At 35.7% G+C, this 22,409-nt stretch overlaps 1 protein-coding gene across 10 annotated transcripts in view; it reads right to left on the bottom strand.

Annotated features, from left to right (window-relative positions):
• The window catches only part of NARS2 (asparaginyl-tRNA synthetase 2, mitochondrial), a 130,257-nt gene that overhangs the window by 51,253 nt on the left and 56,595 nt on the right, over positions 1-22,409 (bottom strand). For 9 of the 10 annotated variants that reach the window (XR_011484308.1, XM_070457237.1, XM_070457235.1 and 6 more), the window contains one exon: positions 17,304-17,398. The exons of the other annotated variant lie outside the window; for it this stretch is intronic. Coding sequence is in view for 8 of the 9 variants with exons in the window: in XM_070457237.1 (XP_070313338.1) it covers positions 17,304-17,398 (95 nt within the window). In the remaining variant the exon portion in view is untranslated. The remainder of the gene's footprint in view (positions 1-17,303; positions 17,399-22,409) is intronic. 10 annotated transcript variants of the gene reach the window in all.

Below are 22,409 nucleotides of genomic sequence, written 5' to 3'. Positions count from 1 at the left end.
GCTCTAGAATAATGGTAAGAAAAAGTTGCATTAACTGGGTTTCTGTTGTTCCAAGAATAGAAAAGCAACAGAATACAAACCAAATATAACAGTCAGCGATCATTATAAATAACATTTTAAAATGCACTCTCACGTAATCATTCCACTGATAAAGTTACCTCTAAATTAAATTTAACCTAGACAAGGTGAAATTCCCTTGTCATATGCTCTTCTTGCCCTCCGGACAATCTTTTTTACAACAGCTACATTTCTAATTCCTTATTTAGTGTCTGCCTTGCTCATTAGACCGTGCAGGGTCAAAAAGGTTGGAATCATATCTTTCCTGATACTCTCTGTATCTCAGCACCTAACCTAGTGTGAGGCACACAGTGGGCTCTCAACAAATGTTCAATCAAATTAAGATTGATTTTTGAGCCCTGCTTCATATAAGTGGTAGTAATAGAAACCAAGACAACAAAGAGGAACAAGATACAGTTTGAGGAATTTACAGGCTAATAGGAAGATAAAGATACAAACAGGTAATTTCAACATTTTTAAATACATAAAATTGATAGAAATCCTCTTCTAACAGATATTTAAGTCTTTATTCTGTATCAAGTAACAGAGTTACAAACTTAAACACAGCTACTAAATACAAAAGCTCAGAGTATTAGCTACAGAGGAAAATAATGATTCCAGAGTCACAAAATAGCTAAGAATAAAGCAACATGCACACACAAAAGAAGGGCATTTAGACAGGAAAGATGTGGTGATGGTGGGTACAGAGGTGGGTAGGGATTCTGGGTGAGATCATTTTTAAGCTGAGTTTAGATTGATGTGCAGTGGTTAGCTTGACAAAGTCACGGGGGAAGGACGTTCTAGGTAGAAAGAAAGAACATATGCAAAGGAAAGTGAAACAGGATGATGTGATTAGAATATTATAAGCAGTTTAGGACAGCTGAAGCAAGGGAAGTGGAAGCAAATGACTGAAAGAATGCAGAGGGTGTGGGGAAAGAGGCATGTGAAATGATATCCATACAGCTGCTGTGATGAGGATGGAAGGATGGTAGCGACATTTTCTCTGATACAGGGACTTCAGAAGGAAAAAAACAGATCTGGAGAATAAGATGTTGAATTTATTTTTTAACATGTTGAGTATCCAACAGCCAACCGGAGAAAACTGGCACTAGTTTACAGGTGGGAGCTAAGCAGAGATTCCAAGTTTTAGAGATGAACTTCACCATACTATTCTGTTGACTACCGCCTTGTACTTTTCCAGGTTTTTACTCGAGTTTGTCCTCATCAACAGTTCTTCAGTGAGACGTCCAATTCTGTAAGACTACCACTTCTGCCAACATCATTCTCTACTTTTATTTCCTCACTTCTCTCCTTACTGAAGTACAGACTCCATGATCTCTCATTATAACCTTCTGTACTTAGCTACTTTCATCATACCGATTTCGTAACATCCAACCCTGGTTAATCCACATATTCACATTCTTCATTCGTACATGAGAAAACTAAATATTCCTACTAAGCAGTCTCTGCATTTTTTGCTCAGTTTGCTGGAAATGCTCATCGCCTGTCTGTATATACAAATAATGAATGAAGTTCTTGAGTCATTCATATCAATAGTCTGCTAATTCATATTTCTATTAAATAGGGCTAATTTTTAACATAAATAATAAATTTGAAATAATCTATGTGTTTTAAGGTCCCACAATTAAGAAAACAACATAATCATCATCACTCACACACATTCAGGAAACAATAAGGTAATTAAAGATTTCAAATGTTCAGGGTTATATCATTTTCATGAATAGAGTAAAAGCAGTGATGAATGTACATTTAACTGCTGTTGCAGACTAAACTTTACAGTAGAAATGGTAAGAGGAAAAATTTTGAAGGATGAGAATTTGTGTTTTACAAATTCAATTCAACAATACTTACTAAATCACCCACTATTGTCTAGTACATAAGGATGTTTAGAATATTTATGAGACAGGCAAATGAGAACAATTACAAACTGGCTACATGTTAAAGACAATAGAACCTTTTTTTCCCCTCTAGGATATGAAGTGATAGTTATTATAAAAGAACAAAAAAAGAGAAAAATAATCTCAGTTGAGAAAAAAAAGGGAAGAAGTCAAGGAGGAAATTATACTTTAGTCGAGCAGGTATGAGCTAATATGGAAAAAGCAGAATTAGAGGAAGAATATTAGAAACACAGAGATACATGAAAATGCAGAGCAGGAATAAAACAGCCAAAAAATCTTGAAAATCAAATGAGTATCAATTAACAAAGTTCAGATAAGTAGCTAAATATTAAACGTATGAAGAATGAAGTCATATGGGATGGGAAGACAGTTTCACACCCAGTTATAATTGGTACCTCACTTTAAATCAAGTTCACATGCTGACATATTACCACAGCCACTTAACAGGATGAGCACATCCTGAGTATGAATGTTTCATGGCTTCTGAGCTCAGCATCTGAACTGATGAGATAACCCAAGGAAATGAATGAGTTTAGGAATGCTCATACCAGTCACAAAGCAGCCAATTAATCAAACTGGAAAGAAATCAATTCAAAGACCAAACTGATTTTTTTTCTCCCCAAAGAGAAATAGCCAATTTTTTCTCACTATCAAAGTAATAAACACTAGTTTTTCAAACCTGAAAAAAAGTTAAGGGAGACAATAAAAATGAGCCGAGATAGTCTTGCTTACAAGTTGAATACTGGTGCATATTTTCCAGACTTCCCCCCATATATACATGTACACACAATGTAAATAACCTCATGACCACTTTTTTTCTCTTTTAACAACACGTTGTAAAGCTTCATCAATAATTTTAATGGCTGTACAGTAATCCATTCTTTAGATGAATCAAAATTATTAATAATTAATCCCAAGTTTATTGTTTTAATCTTTTAGTTTCTGTTGAGCAGTTTTAGCTATTTCTAAAAAGTAGTATTCCATGACTTTTATACTTTCTTAGATGGCTGTACCTACTTAAAACTAACTAGATGGCTTAGAACAACAGAAATTTATTCTACCTAGCCTGTGGAAGCTAAAAGTCTGAAACTGAGATGTTGGCAGTGCCTTGCTTCAGCTTGATTTTAGGGAAGAATACCTCCTTGTCTCCTCCTAGTTTCTGACGGCTCTGAGCAATCTTTAGCATTCCTAGGCATCACTTCAATCTCTGCCTCTGCCTTCATATGGTCTTCCTCCCATGGTGTGGACCTTTTTTGTATCCAAAACTTCTCCTTTCTCTTATAAAGATACTAGTCATAGGATTTAGGGCCCACTTTAATCCAGCACTTTAATTTGATCACATTTGCAAAGATTTTATTTCCAAAGAAGGTTGCATTCAGAGTTATTGTCTTTTGGGGAGACACAATTCAAGACACTACAGAATCATCCAAGAAACATAAATCTCTACTATTTTTTTTTCCTAACAGAATAAACCCATTGAATTCTTTCATGAATCTAAGAAAATAAGAGGTTTTAGTGATCTTACATTTCCTGTATATTGAAACATTTTGCTATCTCATCAGCCTAGAAATTATTTTATTATTCATCAATTATTTCTAATTAAGTTAAAAACAGTAAAATGTTTTGAGAACAGAATGATGGATGTCTCAGATGCATAGTGATAAGGGAGAGATGCATAGTGAGATCACCTCCAGTTTTCTCATTGCAGTATATGAACTATCATGTTATTTTTTAAGATATTAGAAAAGCCTGGAGACACTATTATTGTAGTCTTACCTGTAGTTTTCAGAGAACACAGTTGAGAACTGAGATTTCTTATTTTTCACTCAAAATGACAAACATTAAGAAAAATGATAAAGATGCTTCATAAATACTAAACTAGCAAACGAACAGAAAGAGAGAGTAATAATCTAGTCTCTAACAATGTTCGTAAAATTGTTTGTGTAAGTGAAATCTCAGACTATGAGGCTTTAGATAACAATATCCTAAATCAATTTCTCAGACACAAGAACTGGTAAGTGAATTATACAATTCTATGGGCAAAAAGGAAACAGGGTACTTCATCTAATAAATCATTTCATAGCAAGGACTGCATCACACAATAATTTGCAATATGAACTCGGACCATACTATTCTGCTAAAAGGATATGTGACAATATTCTTTATATGTTTTAATATACTGATTAATGTTTTTCTTCTAGTTTTATTGACATATAATTGACATGCAGGACTGTAAAAGCACCTTATAATAAACTTAAATATTTCAGTAAAATGACTACCACAGTAAGTTTAGTGAACATCCATCATCTTGTATACATCAGTTCAGTTCAGTCACTCAGTCGTGTCCAACTCTTTGTGACCCAATGGATTGCAGCACGTCAGGACTCCCTGTCCATCACCAAGTCTCGGAGCTTACTAAACTCATGTCCACTGGGTTGGCGATGCCATCTAACCATCTCACCCTCTTGTCATTCCCTTCTCCTCCCACCTTCAATCTTTTCCCGAATCAGGGTCTTTTCAATTGAGTCAGCTCTTTGGATCAGGTAGCCAAAGTATTGGAGTTTCAGCTTCAGCATCAGTCCTTCCAGTGAACATTCAGAACTGATTTCCTTTAGGATTGACTGGTTGGATCTCCTTGAAGTCCAAAGGACTCTCAAGAGTCTCCTCCAAAACCACAGATCAAAAGCATCAATTCTTCAGTGCTCAGCATTCTCTATAGTCCAACTCTAACATCCATACATGACTACTGGAAAAACCATAGCTTTGACTAGACGGACCTTGGTTGGCAAAGTAATGTCTCTGCTTTTTAATAAGCTGCCTAGGTTGGTCATAACTTTTCTTCCAAGGAGAAAGAGTGTTTTAATTTCATGGCTGCAGTCACCATCTGCAGTGATTTTGGAGCCCAGAAAAATAAAGTCAGCCACTGTTTCCACTGTTTCCCCATCTATTTGCCATGAAGTGATGGGACCAGATGCCATGATCTTAGTTTTCTGAATGTTGAGCTTTAAGTCAACTTTTTCTCTCTCCTCTTTCACTTTCATCAAGAGGATCCTTAGTTCTTCTTTGCTTTCTGCCATAAAGGTGGTATCATATGCATATCTGAGGTTACTGAATAAATATATATATATAGCTTTGTATATATACAAAATAGAAAAAAATTTTTTTCCTTGTGATGGGAACTTTCAGGATTTACTCTCTTGACAACTTTCATACATAAGATACAGCAGTGTCAATTATATGAATCATGTTGTACATTTCATCTTATAACTAGAATTTTGTACCTTCTGACCAGCTTCAGCCGATTTCTCTTTCGCCTCACCCCTTGTCTCTGGTAACCACAAATCTAATCTCTTTCTCTACGAGTTTGTTTGTTTATCTCTGATACATAACTGACTTGCACTAAGTTAGTTCCTGGTACACAACATAGTGATTTGGTATTTCTACACATTACAAAATGATCACATTAAGTTGAGCTACCACTTGTCATCATATGATATTACATTATTACAGATAATATTTCCCACTCTGTACATTTTATTCCCATGACTCATTTATTTTGTTAACTGGAAGCCTGTATCTCTTAATGTCTCTTCCCTATTTTACTCATTTTCCTACCCCCTCATCTCTGGCAACTACCTATTTGTTCTCTGTATCTATGACTCTGTTTATGTTTGTTTATTTATTTGTTTTGTTTATTCATTTGTATTTTAGATCTCACATATAAGTGAAATCATATAGTGTTTGTCTTTCTTGGACTTCTGTCGTTTATCATAATACCCTGTAGGTCCATCCATGTTGTTGCCAATGGCAATATTTCATTCTTTTTTATGGTTAAGTATTACTTTATTGTATTATATACTGTATCACATCTTCTTGTTCCAGTCATCTGTTGATGGACATATGTAGTTCTCATATCTTGGCTATTGTAAATAATTCTATAATAAACACAGAAATAAATCTGTAAATAAATTTTTCTATAATAAAAAAAAAATAAATAAATATCTTTTCAAATTAGTGTTTGTTTTCTTTGGAAAAACACCCAGAAGTGAAATTGTTGGATTGTATGGTAGTCCTATTTTTAATATTTTGAGGAATCCCCATACTGTTTTGAAATGGGAATACCAGACCAACTTTACCTGCCTCCTGAGAAATCTGCATGCAAATCAAAACACAATCATTAGAATCGGACAAGGAACAACAAACTGGTTCCAAACTGGGAAATGAGTACATCAAGGCTATATACTGTCACCCTGTTTATTTAACTTTATATGCAGAGAACATCATGCAGAAATGCCAGGATGGATGAAGCACAAGCTGGAATCAAGATCGCCAGGAGAAATAATAACCACAGATATGCAGATGATATGACTCTAATGGCAGAAAGTGAAGAGGCACTAAAGAGCCTCTTGATAAGGGTGAAAGAGAAAAGTGAAAAAGCTAGCTTAAAACCCAACATTCAAAAAACTAAGATCATGGCATCTGGTCCCATCATTTTGTGGCAACAGATTGGGAAGGAGCGGAAACAGTGGCAGGTTTTATTTTCTTGGCACCCCAAATCACTGTGGATGGTGATTGCAGCCATGAAATTAAAAGATAATCTGCTCCTTGAAAGAAAAGCTATGACAAACCTAGATAGCATATTAAAAATCAGAGACATCACTTTGTTGACAAAAGTCCATCTAGTCAAAGCTATGGTTTTTTCAGTAGTCATTTATGATCTGTTGGAATCAAGATTGCCAGGAGAAGTTATCAGTAACCTCAGATACGCAGACACCACCACCCTTATGGCAGAAAGCGAAGAACTAAAGAGCCTCTTGATGAAAGTGAAAGAGGAGAGTGAAAAAGTTGGCTTAAAACTCAACATTCAGAAAACTAAGATCTTGGCATCCGGTCCCATCACTTCATGGCAAATAGATGGGAAAACAGTGGAAGCAGTGACAGATTTTATTTTGGGGGGCTCCAAAAATCACTGCAGATGGTGACTGCAGCCATGAAATTAAAAGACGCTTGCTCCTTGGAAGAAAAGTTATGACCAACCTAGACAGCTTATTAAAAAGCAGAGACATTACTTTGCCAACCAAGGTCCATCTAGTCAAAGCTATGGTTTTTCCAGTAGTCATGTATGGATGTGAGAACTGGACTACAGAGAAAGCTGAGTGCCAAAGAATTGATGCTTTTGAACTGTGGTTTTGGAGGAGACTCTTGAGAGAGTCCCTTGGATAGCAAAGAGATCCAACCAGTCAATCCTAAAGGAAATCAGTTCTGAATGTTCACTGGAAGGACTGATGCTGATGCTGAAACTCCAATACTGTGGCTACCTGATCCAAAGAACCGACTCATTGGAAAAGACCGTGATGCGGGGAAAGACTGAAGGCAGGAGGAGCAGGGGACAGAGGATGAGATTTTTGGATGGCATCACTGACTCGATGGACATGAGTTTGAGTAGGCTCTGGGAGTTGATGATGGACAGGGAAGCCTGGGGTGCTGCAGTCCGTGGGGTTGCAAGGAGTCAGACACAACTGAGTGACAGAACTGAACATGTACAATGTGAGAGCTGGACCATAAAGAAGGCTGACTGCTGAAGAATTGATGCATTCGAATTGTGGTTGTTGGAGAAGACTCTTGAGTCCCTTGGACAGCAAGGAGATCAAAGCAGTCAATCCTAAAGAAATCATCCCTGAATATTCATTGGAAAGACTAATGCTGAGACCGAAGCTCCAAAATTTTGGCCACCTGATGTAAGAGACTACTCACTGGAAAAAACTCTGATGCTCAGAAAGTTTGAGGGCATGCAAGAGTAGAAGCAGGTGACAGAGGATGAGATGGTTGGCTGGCGTCACTGACTCAATGGACACATGTTTGAGCAAACTCTGGGAAATAGTGAAGGACAGGGAAGTCTGGAGTGCTGCAGTCCATGGGGTCACAAAGATTTGGACACAACTTAGTGACTGAATAACTACAACAATATACTCTTTTGCATAGTGAATGCACCAATTTACATTTCCAGCAATAGTGCATGAGGGTTCCTTTTTCTCCACATACTTACTAACTTTTGTTATTTGTTGTCTTTTTGATAATAAGCATTCTAATGTGTGTGAGGTGATATTTTATTGTGGTTTTGATTAACACTTCTAGTAAGAGTGATGTTGGGGATCTTTTCATATGCCTGTTAGCCATGTGTGTGTCATTTCTAGAAAAATTTCTATTCAGGCCCTCTGCTCATTTTTTTTTTCCCCATTTATTTTTATTAGTTGGAGGCTAATTACTTTACATCATTACAGTAGTTTTTGTCATACATTGAAATGAATTAGCCATGGATTTACATGTATTCCCCATCCCAGTCCCTCCTCCCACCTCCCTCTCCACCCGATCCCTCTGGGTCTTCCCAGTGCACCAGGCCCGAGCCCTTGTCTCATGTATCCAACCTGGGCTGGTGATCTGTTTCACCCTAGATAATATACATGTTTCAATGCTGTTCTCTTGAAACATCCCACCCTCGCCTTCTCCCAGAGTCCACAAGTCTGTTCTATACATCTGAGTCTCTTTTTCTGTTTTGCATATAGGGTTATCGTTACCATCTTTCTAAAGTCCATATATATGTGTTAGTATACTGTAATGGTCTTTATCTTTCTGGCTTACTTCACTCTGTATAATGGGCTCCAGTTTCATCCATCTCATTAGAACTGATTCAAATGAATTCTTTTTAATGGCTGAGTAATATTCCATGGTGTATATGTACCACAGCTTCCTCATCCATTCGTCTGCTGATGGGCATCTGGGTTGCTTCCATGTCCTGGCTATTATAAACAGTCCTCTGCTCATTTTTTTATATTATTTTTTTTTTTTGATGTTGAGTTGTATGAGTTCTTGGTATATTTTGGATATTAGCCCTTTATCAGAAATATTGTTTCAAATATCATCTCCCTTTCAGTAGGTGGCCTTTTTGTTTTGATGATGGTTTCTTTCACTGTGTAAAGACTTTTAGTTTGATGTAGTTTTTGTTTATTTTTGCTTTTTTAAAATAACTTTGTCTGAGGAGACATATTTTAAAAAAACAAAATATTACTGAGACCAATCTCAAATGCTTATATTTTCTTCTGTAAGTTTTATGGTTTCAAGTCTTATATTTAAGTCTTTAACCTGTTTTCAGTTTGTTTTTGTATATTGTATGAGAAAATAGTTCAGTTTTTCCAACAGCATTTATTCAAGAGGCTGCCCTTTTCCCACTGCACATTGTTATCTCCTTTGTCATAGATTAAGTGACCACGTTAAGTGTGGATTCATTTCTGGGCTCTCTATTCTGTTTCAGTGATCTAGATGTCTGTTCTAGAATAATACTGTTTTGAATACTGTAGCTTTGTAGTAGTTTGAAATCAGGGCCTGTGATACGTCCAGCTTTGCTTTTCTTTCTCAAGACTGCTTTGGCTATTTGGGGTCTTTTGCTTCTATACAAATTTAAAAAATATCTGTTACAGTTCTATGAAAATCATCATTGGGATTTTGATAGGAATTGCACTGAATCTGCAGATTGCCTTGTGTAGTATGGTCATTTTAACAACAGTATTTATTTTTCCTTGTATGACAATATTTTTTCACTTCGTGACAATCATACATCAAAATTTACTTGATATGGTTAATAAGTGGACAAATGCTTAAAGGCAAGTGTGTACACAAAGTTATTTGGAAGGAAAAAAATAACATGTAGAAATGAAAAACTTCACTGATTTGATCATTCTAACTGGTGTTTAAAATTTAAAAACAAAAATGTTTTGCAATTATGGAGCAAAGAAATGGCCAACCTCTCTTCAACAAAATTAAGAGGTATCAAAGTTATTTTTGATAATGTGCTGCAAGAACCAGAAGTAATAAGCTAGAGCCTATTAAAGATGTATCTGAAATTTTAACCTGTATTTAAACTACAGACATATTCCAGGATCATACATGGCAACTGATACACAGCTGGCTACATTCAAAAGGGCGTCTATTTGGAGTACTTTCAAAACCTAGAAAGGTAAAGACAAGAATCTGGGTTTATCGATCATATTCAAGAAAATGAAAAAAACCATTGGATGAGAAAAAATATTTGCAAATCAGGTATCAAATTCTTATATGATTTGATATCTGATATCAGATAGATACCAGTTTATCTGTTATCAGAAATGTATCAGTTTATCTGATAAGAGACTCATATCTAGAATATATAAAGAATTTTTATAACTAAACTATAAGACAAATAAACTATAAACTATAAGACAAATAACTAAAACAACTGAAAACATGAACCAAGGATTTAAATACACATTTCTCCACAGAAGGCATACGAATGGTCAATAGGAACGTGAAAAGATGCTCAACCTGAGTCACAGGGGAAACGCATGATAAAAACCATAAAGAGATGCCACTTCACACTCAGTGAGTATGTCAGTCCCTCAGTCGTGTCCGACTCTGCAACCCCCAGACTATAGCCTGCCAGGCTCCTTGGTCCATGAAATTTGCCAGGCAAGAATACTGGAGTGGCTTGCCATTCTCTGTTTCAGGACACCTTCCCAACCCAGGGATGCAACCTGGGTATCCTGTGGCACAATAAAAGACATATAATAATAATAATAATAATAAAAGACATATAGTAAGTGCTGGCAAGGCTGTGGAGAAATTGGAATCTTTATACACTGCTGGTGGGGTGTAAATCTGGTGTAGCCACTGTGAAAAACAGTCTAACAGTTCCTCACATGGTGAAATTTACCATGTAAGCCATCAATTCCACTTCTAAGTACCTATCTAAGAGAAATGCAAACATGTTCACACAAAGACTTGTCCTCAAACAGTCGTGTGAACATTATTCATAATAGCCAAAAAGTAAAATCAACCTGAATTTCTATTACCTGCTGAATGGATAAACAAACATGCTATACTCATAACATGGATTGTTATTTGGCAATAAAAAAGAATCAAATACATGCTATGACACTGACAGACATTGAATATATTCTGGGAAAAAAAAAAAAAAAACAGCCACAAAATGCTATATATGGTGTGACTCCATTTATATGAAATATCCAGGATGGGAAAATTCACAGACACATAAAGCAGATTGATCAGTGGTGCCTAGGGTGGGAGAGAGGATGGTGAGTGACTGCTAATGGGAAAAAGCCTCTTTCTGGGTGATTAAAAATATTCTTAGATTATAGTGATGTTCAAAAACCTGAAAATATGCTAAAATCCACAGAATGGTACATTTTAAATTGGTGAATTTTATAATAAGTAAATTATCTCAATAATAAAATTCTGAAAAATCTGGGTTTGCTATATTTAAATACTCATTGAAATTCTAATAAAGTTGATTTTCACCATTCCTTTATTTTTACTTCAGCAAACTATTCATAACATGGCTTAAAAATATTTATTAAAAATAAGGTCCATTAATCCCAGATGGTAAACGGTGCTGAATATTTTCTTGGTACATTGAGGATTAGTCTTAAATAAGTATTTAGATTGTTAGTAATTTTTCATTAGCATAAAGTTGATTTCAACTGTTTCTTTTGCACATCTTTATAGAAATTGTCAGATCATTTCCTTAAGAATAATTCTCACTGCAAAAGTATTTCTCTAGAGAGGCTGTACTAGTTTATACTTCTAATAGTAATGTTCAAAAGAAAAGCATCAGTTTTATCCTGAAATATGCCTGACTTTCTGGCTTTGTAAAAATATATATAAAGGGAAAAAAACACCTGCAACAAAACTAAAAATCAACAAAACCAATAAAGAAAACAAAACAGTAATAATCAAAAATCCTTTTAAATACATTAGGCCAAGGCTTCCTCTAATTCTGGGTTTAACTGACAAAAAAATGGAAAACTTTATTACATGACATCTCATAAGTATAAGTTTTACAATTTAGGGCATTTCTAATTCTTTCAGAACAGACACTCAACTTTCACTGCACTATTTATAGGCAGACTGTAATGAAAACACTTAGCTTCCTTTTTTTTAAAAAACATTTATAGCTATGTCTGCTGAAAGGGCTTAAAATCAATAATCCCTCAGTAGCAGCAAGATACTAGTGACTAAGTCTTATTTTCTAAATACCATTTTCCAAGAAAAGGAATCAGGGCTCTTAGAAAAAATGGCTGATCAGGGTAGGGAAAATTAAAAAATATGGTTGGGATAACTGCGAAAACATGAAGCAACCAAGATGTCCTTCAGTAGGTGAACAGAAGGATAAGCCATAGTACTTCCAGTTAATGAAATACTCAGTTGAGTTCAGTTCAGTCGCTCAGTCATGTCCGACTCTTTGTGACCCCCACGGACTGCAGCACTCCAAGCCTCCCTGTCCATCATCAACTCCCAGAGCTTACTCAAACTCATGTCCATTGAGTTAGTGATGCCATCCAACCATCTCATCCTCTGTCGTCCTCTTCTCCTTCTGCCTTCAATCTTTCCCAGCATCAGGGTCTTTTCAAATGAGTCAGCTCTTCGCGTCACGTGGCCAAAGTATTCAAGCTTCAGCTTCAGCATCAGTCCTTCCAGTGAATAATCAGGACTGATTTTCTTTACAACTGACTGGTTGGATCTCCTTGCAGTCCAAGGGACTCTCAAGAGTCTTTGCCAACATCAGGATTCAAAAGCATCAATTCTTCAGCACTTAGCTTTCTTTATGGTCCAACTCTTATATCCACATATGACTACCGGAAAAACCATAGCTTTGACTAAATGGACCTTTGTTGCCAAAGTAATGTCTCTGCTTTTAATATGCTGTCTAGGTTGGTCATAGATTTTCTTCTAGGAAGCAAGTGTATTTTAATTTCACAGCTGCAGTCACCATCTGCAGTGACTTTGGAGCCCAAGAAAATAAAGTCTGTCACAGTTTCCATTGTTTCCCCATCTATTTGCCATGATATAATGGGACCAGATGCCACAATCTTACTTTTCTGAATGTTGAGTTTTAAGCCAGCTTTTTCACATCCTCTTTCACTTTCATCAAGGGACTCTTTAGCTCTTCTTCGCTTTCTGCCATAAGGGTGGTGTCATCTGCATTTCTGAGGTTACTGATATTTCTCCCAGCAATCTTGATTCCAGCTTGTGCTTCATCCAGCCCAGCATTTCTCATGATGTACTCTGCATACAAGTTAAACAAGCAGGGTGACAATATACAGCCTTGACGTACTCCTTTTCCTATCTGGAATCAGTCCATTGTTCCATGTCCGGTTCTAACTCTTCCTTTTTGACCTGCATACAAATTTCTCAGGAGGCAGGTCAGGTGGTCTGGTATTCCCATCTCTTTAAGAATTTTCCACAGTTTATTGTGCTCCACACATTCAAAGGCTTTGGCATAGTCAATAAAGCAAAAGTAGATGTAATACATCAATGTAATGAAATACTACTCAATGCTAAAAAGACATGAGCCATCAAGCCATGAAAAGATATGGAGTATTAAATATTAATACATATTACTAAATGAAGAAAATATGAAAAGGCTACATATTGTATGATTCCAATTCTATGACATTCTAGAAAGGGCAAAACTTTGGGGACAGTTAAAAGATCAGGGATTGCCAGGGATCAGGAGGGAGGAAAAGAAGGAGGGAGGGATGATTTGGAAAAGCATACATTTTTAGAGCAGTGAAACTACTCTGTATGACATCACTTCTCCAAACCTACAGAACATGCACTACCAAGAGTGACCCCTGAGTAAACAATGGTCTCTGAGTGACAGTACTGTATCAGTGTGGGTTCATCAATTACAAAACAGTAAAACAAACTAACAGAGGAACAAATCTTGGTATCTTACAGTACCAGAGAGTAAGGAGGTACTTAAAAGACAAAAGGATAGGGGCATGTGAAAGGGATACAAGAATTAAAATATAAGAATTCCCAACAACTAAAACAATCTGAGCAGTAAAGTAAAAAGCAGAGCATTGAAATAAAGCCTAAACCATACAATATACATCAGTCGATCCTGATATAAATGATGACTTAAATAAATCAATCAGAGCAAAGAGACAACAAATCATTCATACAGATTAATTCTGAATACTGCCCTCACCCCAGGACATGGTGCATAATTCCATCTCCCACTTTCCAACCACTCACTCCTACCTCCAGTAAGGGTGGGTACACTCAGTAACTCATTTTCAAAGAACAAAGCAGAGAAAGAGAAAAACAGTACATTTTCAGTGGTGAAACTTGGCAAGTAACACAAGCAATGAATGTAAATAGCATCATATTGATACCAAGTTCTTCCTGACATAATATGACAAGAAGAGCACTTCACTGCTGTGGTGTTCTTTCCACTCCCTTTGCCTCCTGAAATTTAAGAAAAAACGTAAGAAAAACCCAGACTGGCATACTTTCTACAAGCCATGAAAAATAAGGAAAGACTGAAAAACCGTCATAGACTAGATGAGACTAGGGAAACCTGAAAACTAAATGTAATTCCCTGGTGGCTCATATGGTAAACAATCTGCCTGCAATGTGGGATACCTGGGTTCGATCCCTGGGTTGGGAAAATCCTCTGGAGAAGGGCATTGCAACCCACTCCAGTATTCTTGCCTAGAGAATCCCATGGACAGAGGAGCCTGGTGGGCTATTGTCCATGGGGTCACAAAGAGGTGGACACGACTGACCAGCTAAGTACATCCTAAAGTGGATCCTGGAAAAAGGCACTGATGGAATGACAATGAAATCTAAATAAAGTCTGGAATTAAAGTTAATAGTAGTGTATTAACGTTGGGTTCTTAAGTTTTCACAAATGTACCATGGTAATGTGTAAGATGTTAACAACAGGGGAAATTGGGTGAGAGGTATACAAGAAGTCTGAACTACCTCTGCAACTTTTCTATGTTTAAAAATTATTCAGGGTTTCCCCGGTGGCTCAGTGGTAAAGAACCCACCTGCCAACACAGGAGACACGGGTTCCATCCCTGATCCAGGAAGATCCCACATGAGGGATCAACTATGCCCCTGCACCACAACTACTGAGTCTGCTCTCGAGAGCCAGAGAGCCGCAGCTGCTGAGCCTACAAATCACAACGACTGAAGTCGCATGCCCTGCAGCCTGTGTTCTGCCCCAGGAGGAGCCACTGTAATGAGAAGCACACGCACTGCAACCAGACAGCAGCCCCTGCTCTCCGAAACTAGGGAACAACCCGTGCAGTGATGAAGACCCAGCGCAGCCAAAGATAAATGAATAAAATTTTTTTAAATGTTAGTTAAAAAAATTATTAAAAATAGAAAGTTTATTTAAAACAACAACAAAATTAAACTTTAAAATGGAGTCATAAACCCACTAAAGCAACACAGATATCCTTTTAGAAAATGCTAGCCTTCTAAATATAGCTACCATTTACTCCATTTTAAAAGTCTGTTAAATAAAATTTAGAAAAAAAATGCCGAGGAAAAAAAGACTAACAATTTCTTACAGGAGACTAAATCATGCATTAATCTTAAACATGATGTACTGTGTACTAATAATACTAAAACTATATTAAACTAGGGATATTTGACTGCCCCTGTCAGAAATACTTCATAACACACTAAAAAGTCCCTCATATTCTGTCCATTTAATCCTGGGTCAAGTTTCACAGTACCGTGTATTCTGTGGTTCACTGTACTTTACTGGTAAAGAGGGAACATGATCCACTACTGATATTATAACAGAAAAACTTGGGCAAACTTATACTTTTCCCACATTATGACACATTTGAGGGAAATTAACCTTTTCTCTAGCTTTCTAGATAAAAAGAAACAAATAATGAAAGGTTGTTAAGAAAGGTTATCCTAAACTTGGATAAAGCTAATAGGGAGATAGCACATCCTTCCAATGTAATATGAGGCTACGGACACACTCAAAGTTTATTTAATTACCTAAGAGATGCGCTTGCTCCATTATTCTATTTACTACTGAACTAAATATAAATAGCCCAGATTAAGTAAAGTTACATGTTAACTTATAGATTTTTGTCCAGCAGAGATGCAAATCATTTCTGTCAGGTAAAAGAGAAAATTCCAAAGATTAGAGTTAATTGATCTGCAGGGTATCAGGTAGTTTGTAACTAATCTAGCAATCTTATTCTAAAATTCCTTTATTAAACTGGCTATTAATTCACAGCCTCCCAAATGCTCTTTGAACTAGTCTTACTAGTTTACTTATTTCCTTAGTAATAACTGAATAAAATATCTGATACACGTTCACTTTGTATTTCTATGAATCATGTTTTAAATTTTTAAAAATTATACTGACAGGCACAAGAAACTTTCCATGACATGCCTGACATGGCCTTTCCCACAAACAATTCTGCAGTTCCTACAATCTCACAGGGCTATTATGATAATAGTTTTTCTATACCATATTCTGATAATATTTTCTATTATTTGGTCTCTGTAATTATCAATTAGTATCTTTCTTCCTCAAAGATAAATCAGAAAAGAATCTAAGTATATATTATTTTCAAGACTATCTTTATTCCACCATTGACATTCTTTATCCTGCCAGTAAAGTCCGTTAAAAAAAAAAAAGACACAAATACTATTTCCCCTCAGTTTTTCCACCTGCACATTTAGAAAACAATGGGAAATACATAAAGATTCCCTATTTTCACTGTAGCCATTTCCTAAAGAGATTTTTAAGTCTCAAGCTCTGTATGAGAAAACAATGATATTTATAGCTGGGTAGAGACTCAGTACTTGTTGAGTCAGCATTAAGAAAACTACCCACAGAATATAAGATTTAAAGAGTACTTTAAAGATTTTCCTGTTTAATCTCTAAAAAGAAGGAAATTGCACTGAAAGGATTATAATGACTTTCCAGAGATTTGAAGACTGGCTAAAATTAATGTGATCTGACTTCTAACACTTTTTAATTGGTCACACATCATGATGATTGTGTGAGTTAATTTCCTTTATTTAAACCATAATTTTAAAAAGTTTTTTCTTCCATCTGTTCCAAGTACCTCTCTTATAATTTTCAGGTGTGAACTATAACTGTTTTTACTTTCATAAAGATGATTAATTGTACTTATATTTTGATTATATAATTTGAGATTTAAGCAAAAAAGATTAGTAAAAAGAAAAAAAAAAATCACTTCATATTTCCAATGTTACATTCTTCACCAAAAATGAAAAGTGGATACTACCATGATTTTTTTAGTAAGAAATCTGGATATTGTCAAAATGTCAATCTAAATGTACTTTTAGTGAACTGACGTGGACTAACCACAAACGTTAACTTCAATTTTCAGGTTTTAGCACTGGAAAAGGAACATTATTACACTTTCACCCAACCCATAAACAGTAGCCCATGCGAGAAAAAAGAAAAGAATAACTCTGTACCCTGACATCACTTCTAGATGAAGCTGTCCTGAGACAGTTAAGAAAACAGGAATATTGAAGAAATTCTCCTCAGGCACCTTTATTTTGCTTGAAGGCTGCAAAAGAAAACAGAGGCCACAAGAAGCTATTACGTGTTCTGTACTACATTCACATTTCTGTCACAATGAAAAACCACAAAGCAATTAAAAATATATGAGGACAGGTCATGTTCATGAAAAAAAGGCAGTTTTCAGTACACACTTAAAAGAGAAAATCCCTGCTTGATAAGTGCTAAGGTCAAGGAAGTCTGCTCCATATTTTTGAAACACAGAACAACTAAAGGACAAAGTACTTTGGTCACAAAATATACTCTTTCCTAAAAACTGATTTGGATTGAGGGGCAAGCTGAAGCAAGAAATTATGTTTTAAATGTGAAGCATTACACTGCTGCTGCTGCTGCTGCTAAGTCACTTCAGTCGTGTCCGACTCTGTGCGACCCCACTGACGGCAGCCCGCCAGACTCCGCAGTCCCTGGGATTCTCCAGGCGAGAACACTGGAGTGGGTTGCCGTTTCCTTCTCTAATGCATGAAAGTGAAAAGTGAAAGTGAAGTCACTCAGTTGTGTCCGACTCGTAGCGAACCCATGGACTGCAGCCCACCAGGCTCCTCCGTCCAGTCTTTTACAATTCTGACCCATGATTAAACTTTAATTTTCCCAAGGGAATAGCCTCTAAAAAATGTCTTATCATATTATTATTAAATTGTTAATAATGCTTTTAATACAGATTTTTATAAACACATTATAAACTATAAATATGTTCGTTTCACTTAATCTTCATGACAACTAGGAGATAAGAAAAGCCAGACCTTATCTTTAAAAGATATGATGAACATTTACATTTAAAGATTTTTATGAACCTGTAATATAGAGTGACTATTCCATTTGAAACTGGTCAGAAACAAGCCAGTCAACATTATTAACAGTTAAGATAAAAATTTACTTGGAGGTCAAGCATAATTTAAAAAGTATAATTAAGAAAACTTCTGTATCAAGTTATGACTATTATATCCATTTGGAGTGAAGGAAGATAATTTATCTACTCTTATATTCAAATTGTGATCTGAAAATGTTTCAGTGTAATGGTACACTAAAACAAATACTGTAAAAGCAACCAAGCCAATATAAAATTTTCAATAGATGATGTAAGACTCCTTTTAAGAGGCGGAGTACCAACTACTGAATTGTAGAAACAAATGAAATGAAGGTATCTTATTTAATTCCCTTGGTTGTCCTAAAAATACTGCATATCATGTATGGGTGTGTGTGTGTATGAACATGACTGTTGCTGTTCAGTTGCTAAGTCGTGTCCTATTCTTTGTGATCCCGCATGCATGCTAGGACTGCAGCATGCTAGGCTTCCCTGTCATCCGCTATGTCGGTGATGCTATCTAACCATCTCATCCTCTGCTGCCCTCTTCTCCTTTTGCCTTCGAAAGGAGAATGAATGTGATAGTGTAAAATTACCAAATGAAATTATTCATTTATTTTGCAACTGCCTTTATTTTTAAAACTTAACTTTGATCTGGTCCTACATGCCCTATTATTGCTTTTTAAAAATTCATCTTTGAGACTCATTATCACTTAAACGATATTGTTTCCAAGGACTTAAATACTCAAAACTAAAATATCTGACTTATGTTAGGATTTCAAAATAAAAGATGTGTTCTCTGATATGTCTTCATTATCTACTAAATGATTACGTTTCAAGTAAGGCCCAGTACATTTGTATGAACATTATACTTTTTCCTTTCCTTCACCTCTTTAACTTCTTTCATCTGTAATTTGTATGGGTGTTTTATAGACTTCTCTAAAAGTGGTTTCTCTCATTTCGTGTATATATATAAGAAATTCTGATATTTAGGAATTGATTTTACTCTTTTTTAGCACTTGCACAAAAGGAAATCTAAATTTCTTACATCTCTTAAATCCAACTGTTTTAAAGTTACAAACATATCACTACTTCATTATGACTTCCAGTGTCATATGGAAACATTTACTTTACTGAAATTCATACTATTTTTAATAAATTATTCCTTTTAGTTCTCCTTTACATTACAATGAATGCACTACAGCAACCTTTAAAAACTTTTGTATGTTTTAAGTTATGCTATCTATAAATTTTATTTCAGAATATTAAAGGGACATTATAAAATATTTCTTTTAAAAAGTAATTGCTGAGAGATGTCAGCAAAAATGGTGGGGCAGGTAGCTTCAAACTCCTACCCCTACACAGAAAAACTGAAAATAATAAGTAAAAACTGTAAGAATCAATTATGAGAACTCTGGAAATCAGACAAAGATGGGTTTCCCTGGTGGCTCAGATGGTAAAGAATCTGCCTGCAATGCAGGAGACCTCACTTCAATTCTTGGGTCAGGAAGAGCCCCTGGAGAATGGAATGGCTACTCACTCCAGTATTCTTGCTGGAGAATTCCATGTTCAGAGAAGCCTGGTGGGCTATCAGCCCCAGGGTTACAAAAAGTTGGACACAGCTGAGGAACCAAACAAATGTTGATTCAAGAAAGAGGAAATTTAAAAATGGTAGACTCCACCCAACAACAGTAGACTGTGAACTCTTTTCAAGTGCACATGGACATTGTCTGAGAGAGACTAAATGCCAGAACACAAAACAAGTCTCAACAAATCAGATAAACTATCTTCTTTGAATATATTGGAATGAAATGATAAATGTAAACTGGCACAGTTACTTGGGAAAACAGTTTGGTGGTTCCTTAAAAAGATAAACAAGAAATACTACATATACAACACATAAATTTTACGTCTAGGTATATGTCTAAAAGAATTAGAACCAAGTATTTCAGGAACAATATATTGAAAGTATCAAACATCAACATGAAGCAAGATTGATCCCAGGGATGCAAGGGTTTTACAATCTCAGAAATCAATCAATGTGATAGAGCATATTAACAAATTAAAGGATAAAAATGATACAATCACCTCAAAAGTTACAGAAAAAGCTTCTGATAAAATTTAACATCCATTCGTGATAAAAACTCTTCAGAAAGTGGGCATAGAGGGAACATACCTCAACATAATAAAGGCCATATATGACAACCCATAATGTCATACTCAATGGTGAAAAACTGAAAACACTTCCTGTAAGATCAGGAACAAGACAAGAATGCCCACTCTTGCCATAATTCAACATAATTTTGGAAATCCCAGACACAGCAATCAGAGAAGAAAAAGAAATAAAAGGAATCCAAACATCAAAAGAAGTAGAACTGTCACTGTTCCCAATGACATGATGCTATACATAGAAAATTCTAAACATGCTACCAGAAAACTGCTAGAGCTCACTGATCGCTTCAATAAAATTGCAGGATACAAAATTAATACACATAAGCTTTTGCATTTCTATACACTAACAGAGAAAGATTAGAAAGAGAAATTGAGGAAACAATCCCATTTACCATCACAAGAAAATGAACAAAATTCCTAAGAGTAAACCTACTTAAGGAGGCAAAAGACCTATACTCTGAAAACTGTAAGACCACCAATGAAAGAAATTGAAAACAACACAAACAAATGGAAAGATAAACCATGTTCTTGGATCGGAAGAATCAACATTGTTAAAGGGGGTCGCACTTCCCAAGGCAATCTACAGATTCAACACTAATCCCTATCAAATTATCAATGGCATTTTTTATAGAACTGGAAGAACAACTTTTGAAATGAGTATGGAAATACAGAAGACCCCACATAGCCAAAACAGTCTTGAGACAGAGCACGGCTGGAGAAATCACACTCCCTGGCTTCAGAATACAGTACAAAAACACAGTCATCAAAACAGCGTGGCACTGGCACAAAAATCAGAGACAAAGATAAATGGAGCAGGACAGAAAGCCCAGAACAAACCCATGTGCTCATGATCAATTAAACTATGACACAGGAGGCAAGGATATACAAGGGAGCAATAAGTGATGCTAGAAAAATATATACAGGCAAAAGAATGAAAGTAGAATATTCTCTAACACCATATACGAAAATAAACTCAAACTCATAACGGACTAAAGACCTAAATGTGAGACCAGATACTATAAAGCTCACAGAGGAAAACATATGCAGAACATTCTTTGGCATGAATTGCTGCAATACTTTCTTGGATTTAACTCATAGAGTAATTGAAATAAAAGCAAACTCAAATGAGACCTAATCAAACTTGTTAGTTTTTAAATGAAAAGACAATCTATGGGAGAAAATATTTGCAAACAACACGATCAACCAGGGATTAATTTCCAAATGCACAAACAGCTAAATATTAAGAAAGAAAACAAAAAAAAAATTAAAAAATGGGCAGAAGATTTAAATAAAGATTTTTCCAAAGAAGACATACAAATGGCCAACATGCACATGAAAAGATGCTCAATATCACTAAGTTTTAGAGAAATGCAAATCAAAACTACAATGAGGTACCACCTCACACTAGATAGAATGGCCATTATTTAACAGTCTACAAACAATGAATTTTAGAGAGGGTGTGGAGGAAAGGGAACCCTTCCACACTATCAGTGGGAATGAAAATTGGTGCAGCCACAGTGAAGACAATCTGGAAGTTCTTTAAAAAACTAAAAATAGAGTTACTATATGATTCAGCAATCCCACTCCTGGGCATATATCTAGAGAAATAAAAAACTCTAACTTGAAAAGATACATGTACCCTAATGTTCACAGCAGCACTGTACAACAGCCAACACAGATGAATGGATAAAGAAAATCTAGTGTGTATGCACACACACATAAACACACACACACACACACAGAGTGAAATATTCCTCAGTCAAACACAAAAAACAAATGATATAATGCCATTGGCAGCAACACGGAAGGATTGATCATATAATAGCACTTATATGTGCAATCGAAAAACACAATATGAATAAACTTACTTACAAAACAGAAATAGACTCAGAGACATAGAAAACAAATTTATGGTTACCAAAGGAGAACAGGTAGGGAGTGATAAATTAGGACTTTGTGATCGGTGCAAAGAAATAGAGGAAAATAATAGAATAGGAAAGACTAGAGATCTCTTCAAGAAAATTAG

Source organism: Odocoileus virginianus, chromosome 28 (genome assembly GCF_023699985.2).
Source record: "Odocoileus virginianus isolate 20LAN1187 ecotype Illinois chromosome 28, Ovbor_1.2, whole genome shotgun sequence".
NCBI lineage: Eukaryota > Metazoa > Chordata > Mammalia > Artiodactyla > Cervidae > Odocoileus > Odocoileus virginianus.
Note: the sequence above shows the minus strand (reverse complement) of the source record. Positions and strands in the feature narration are given on the sequence as shown.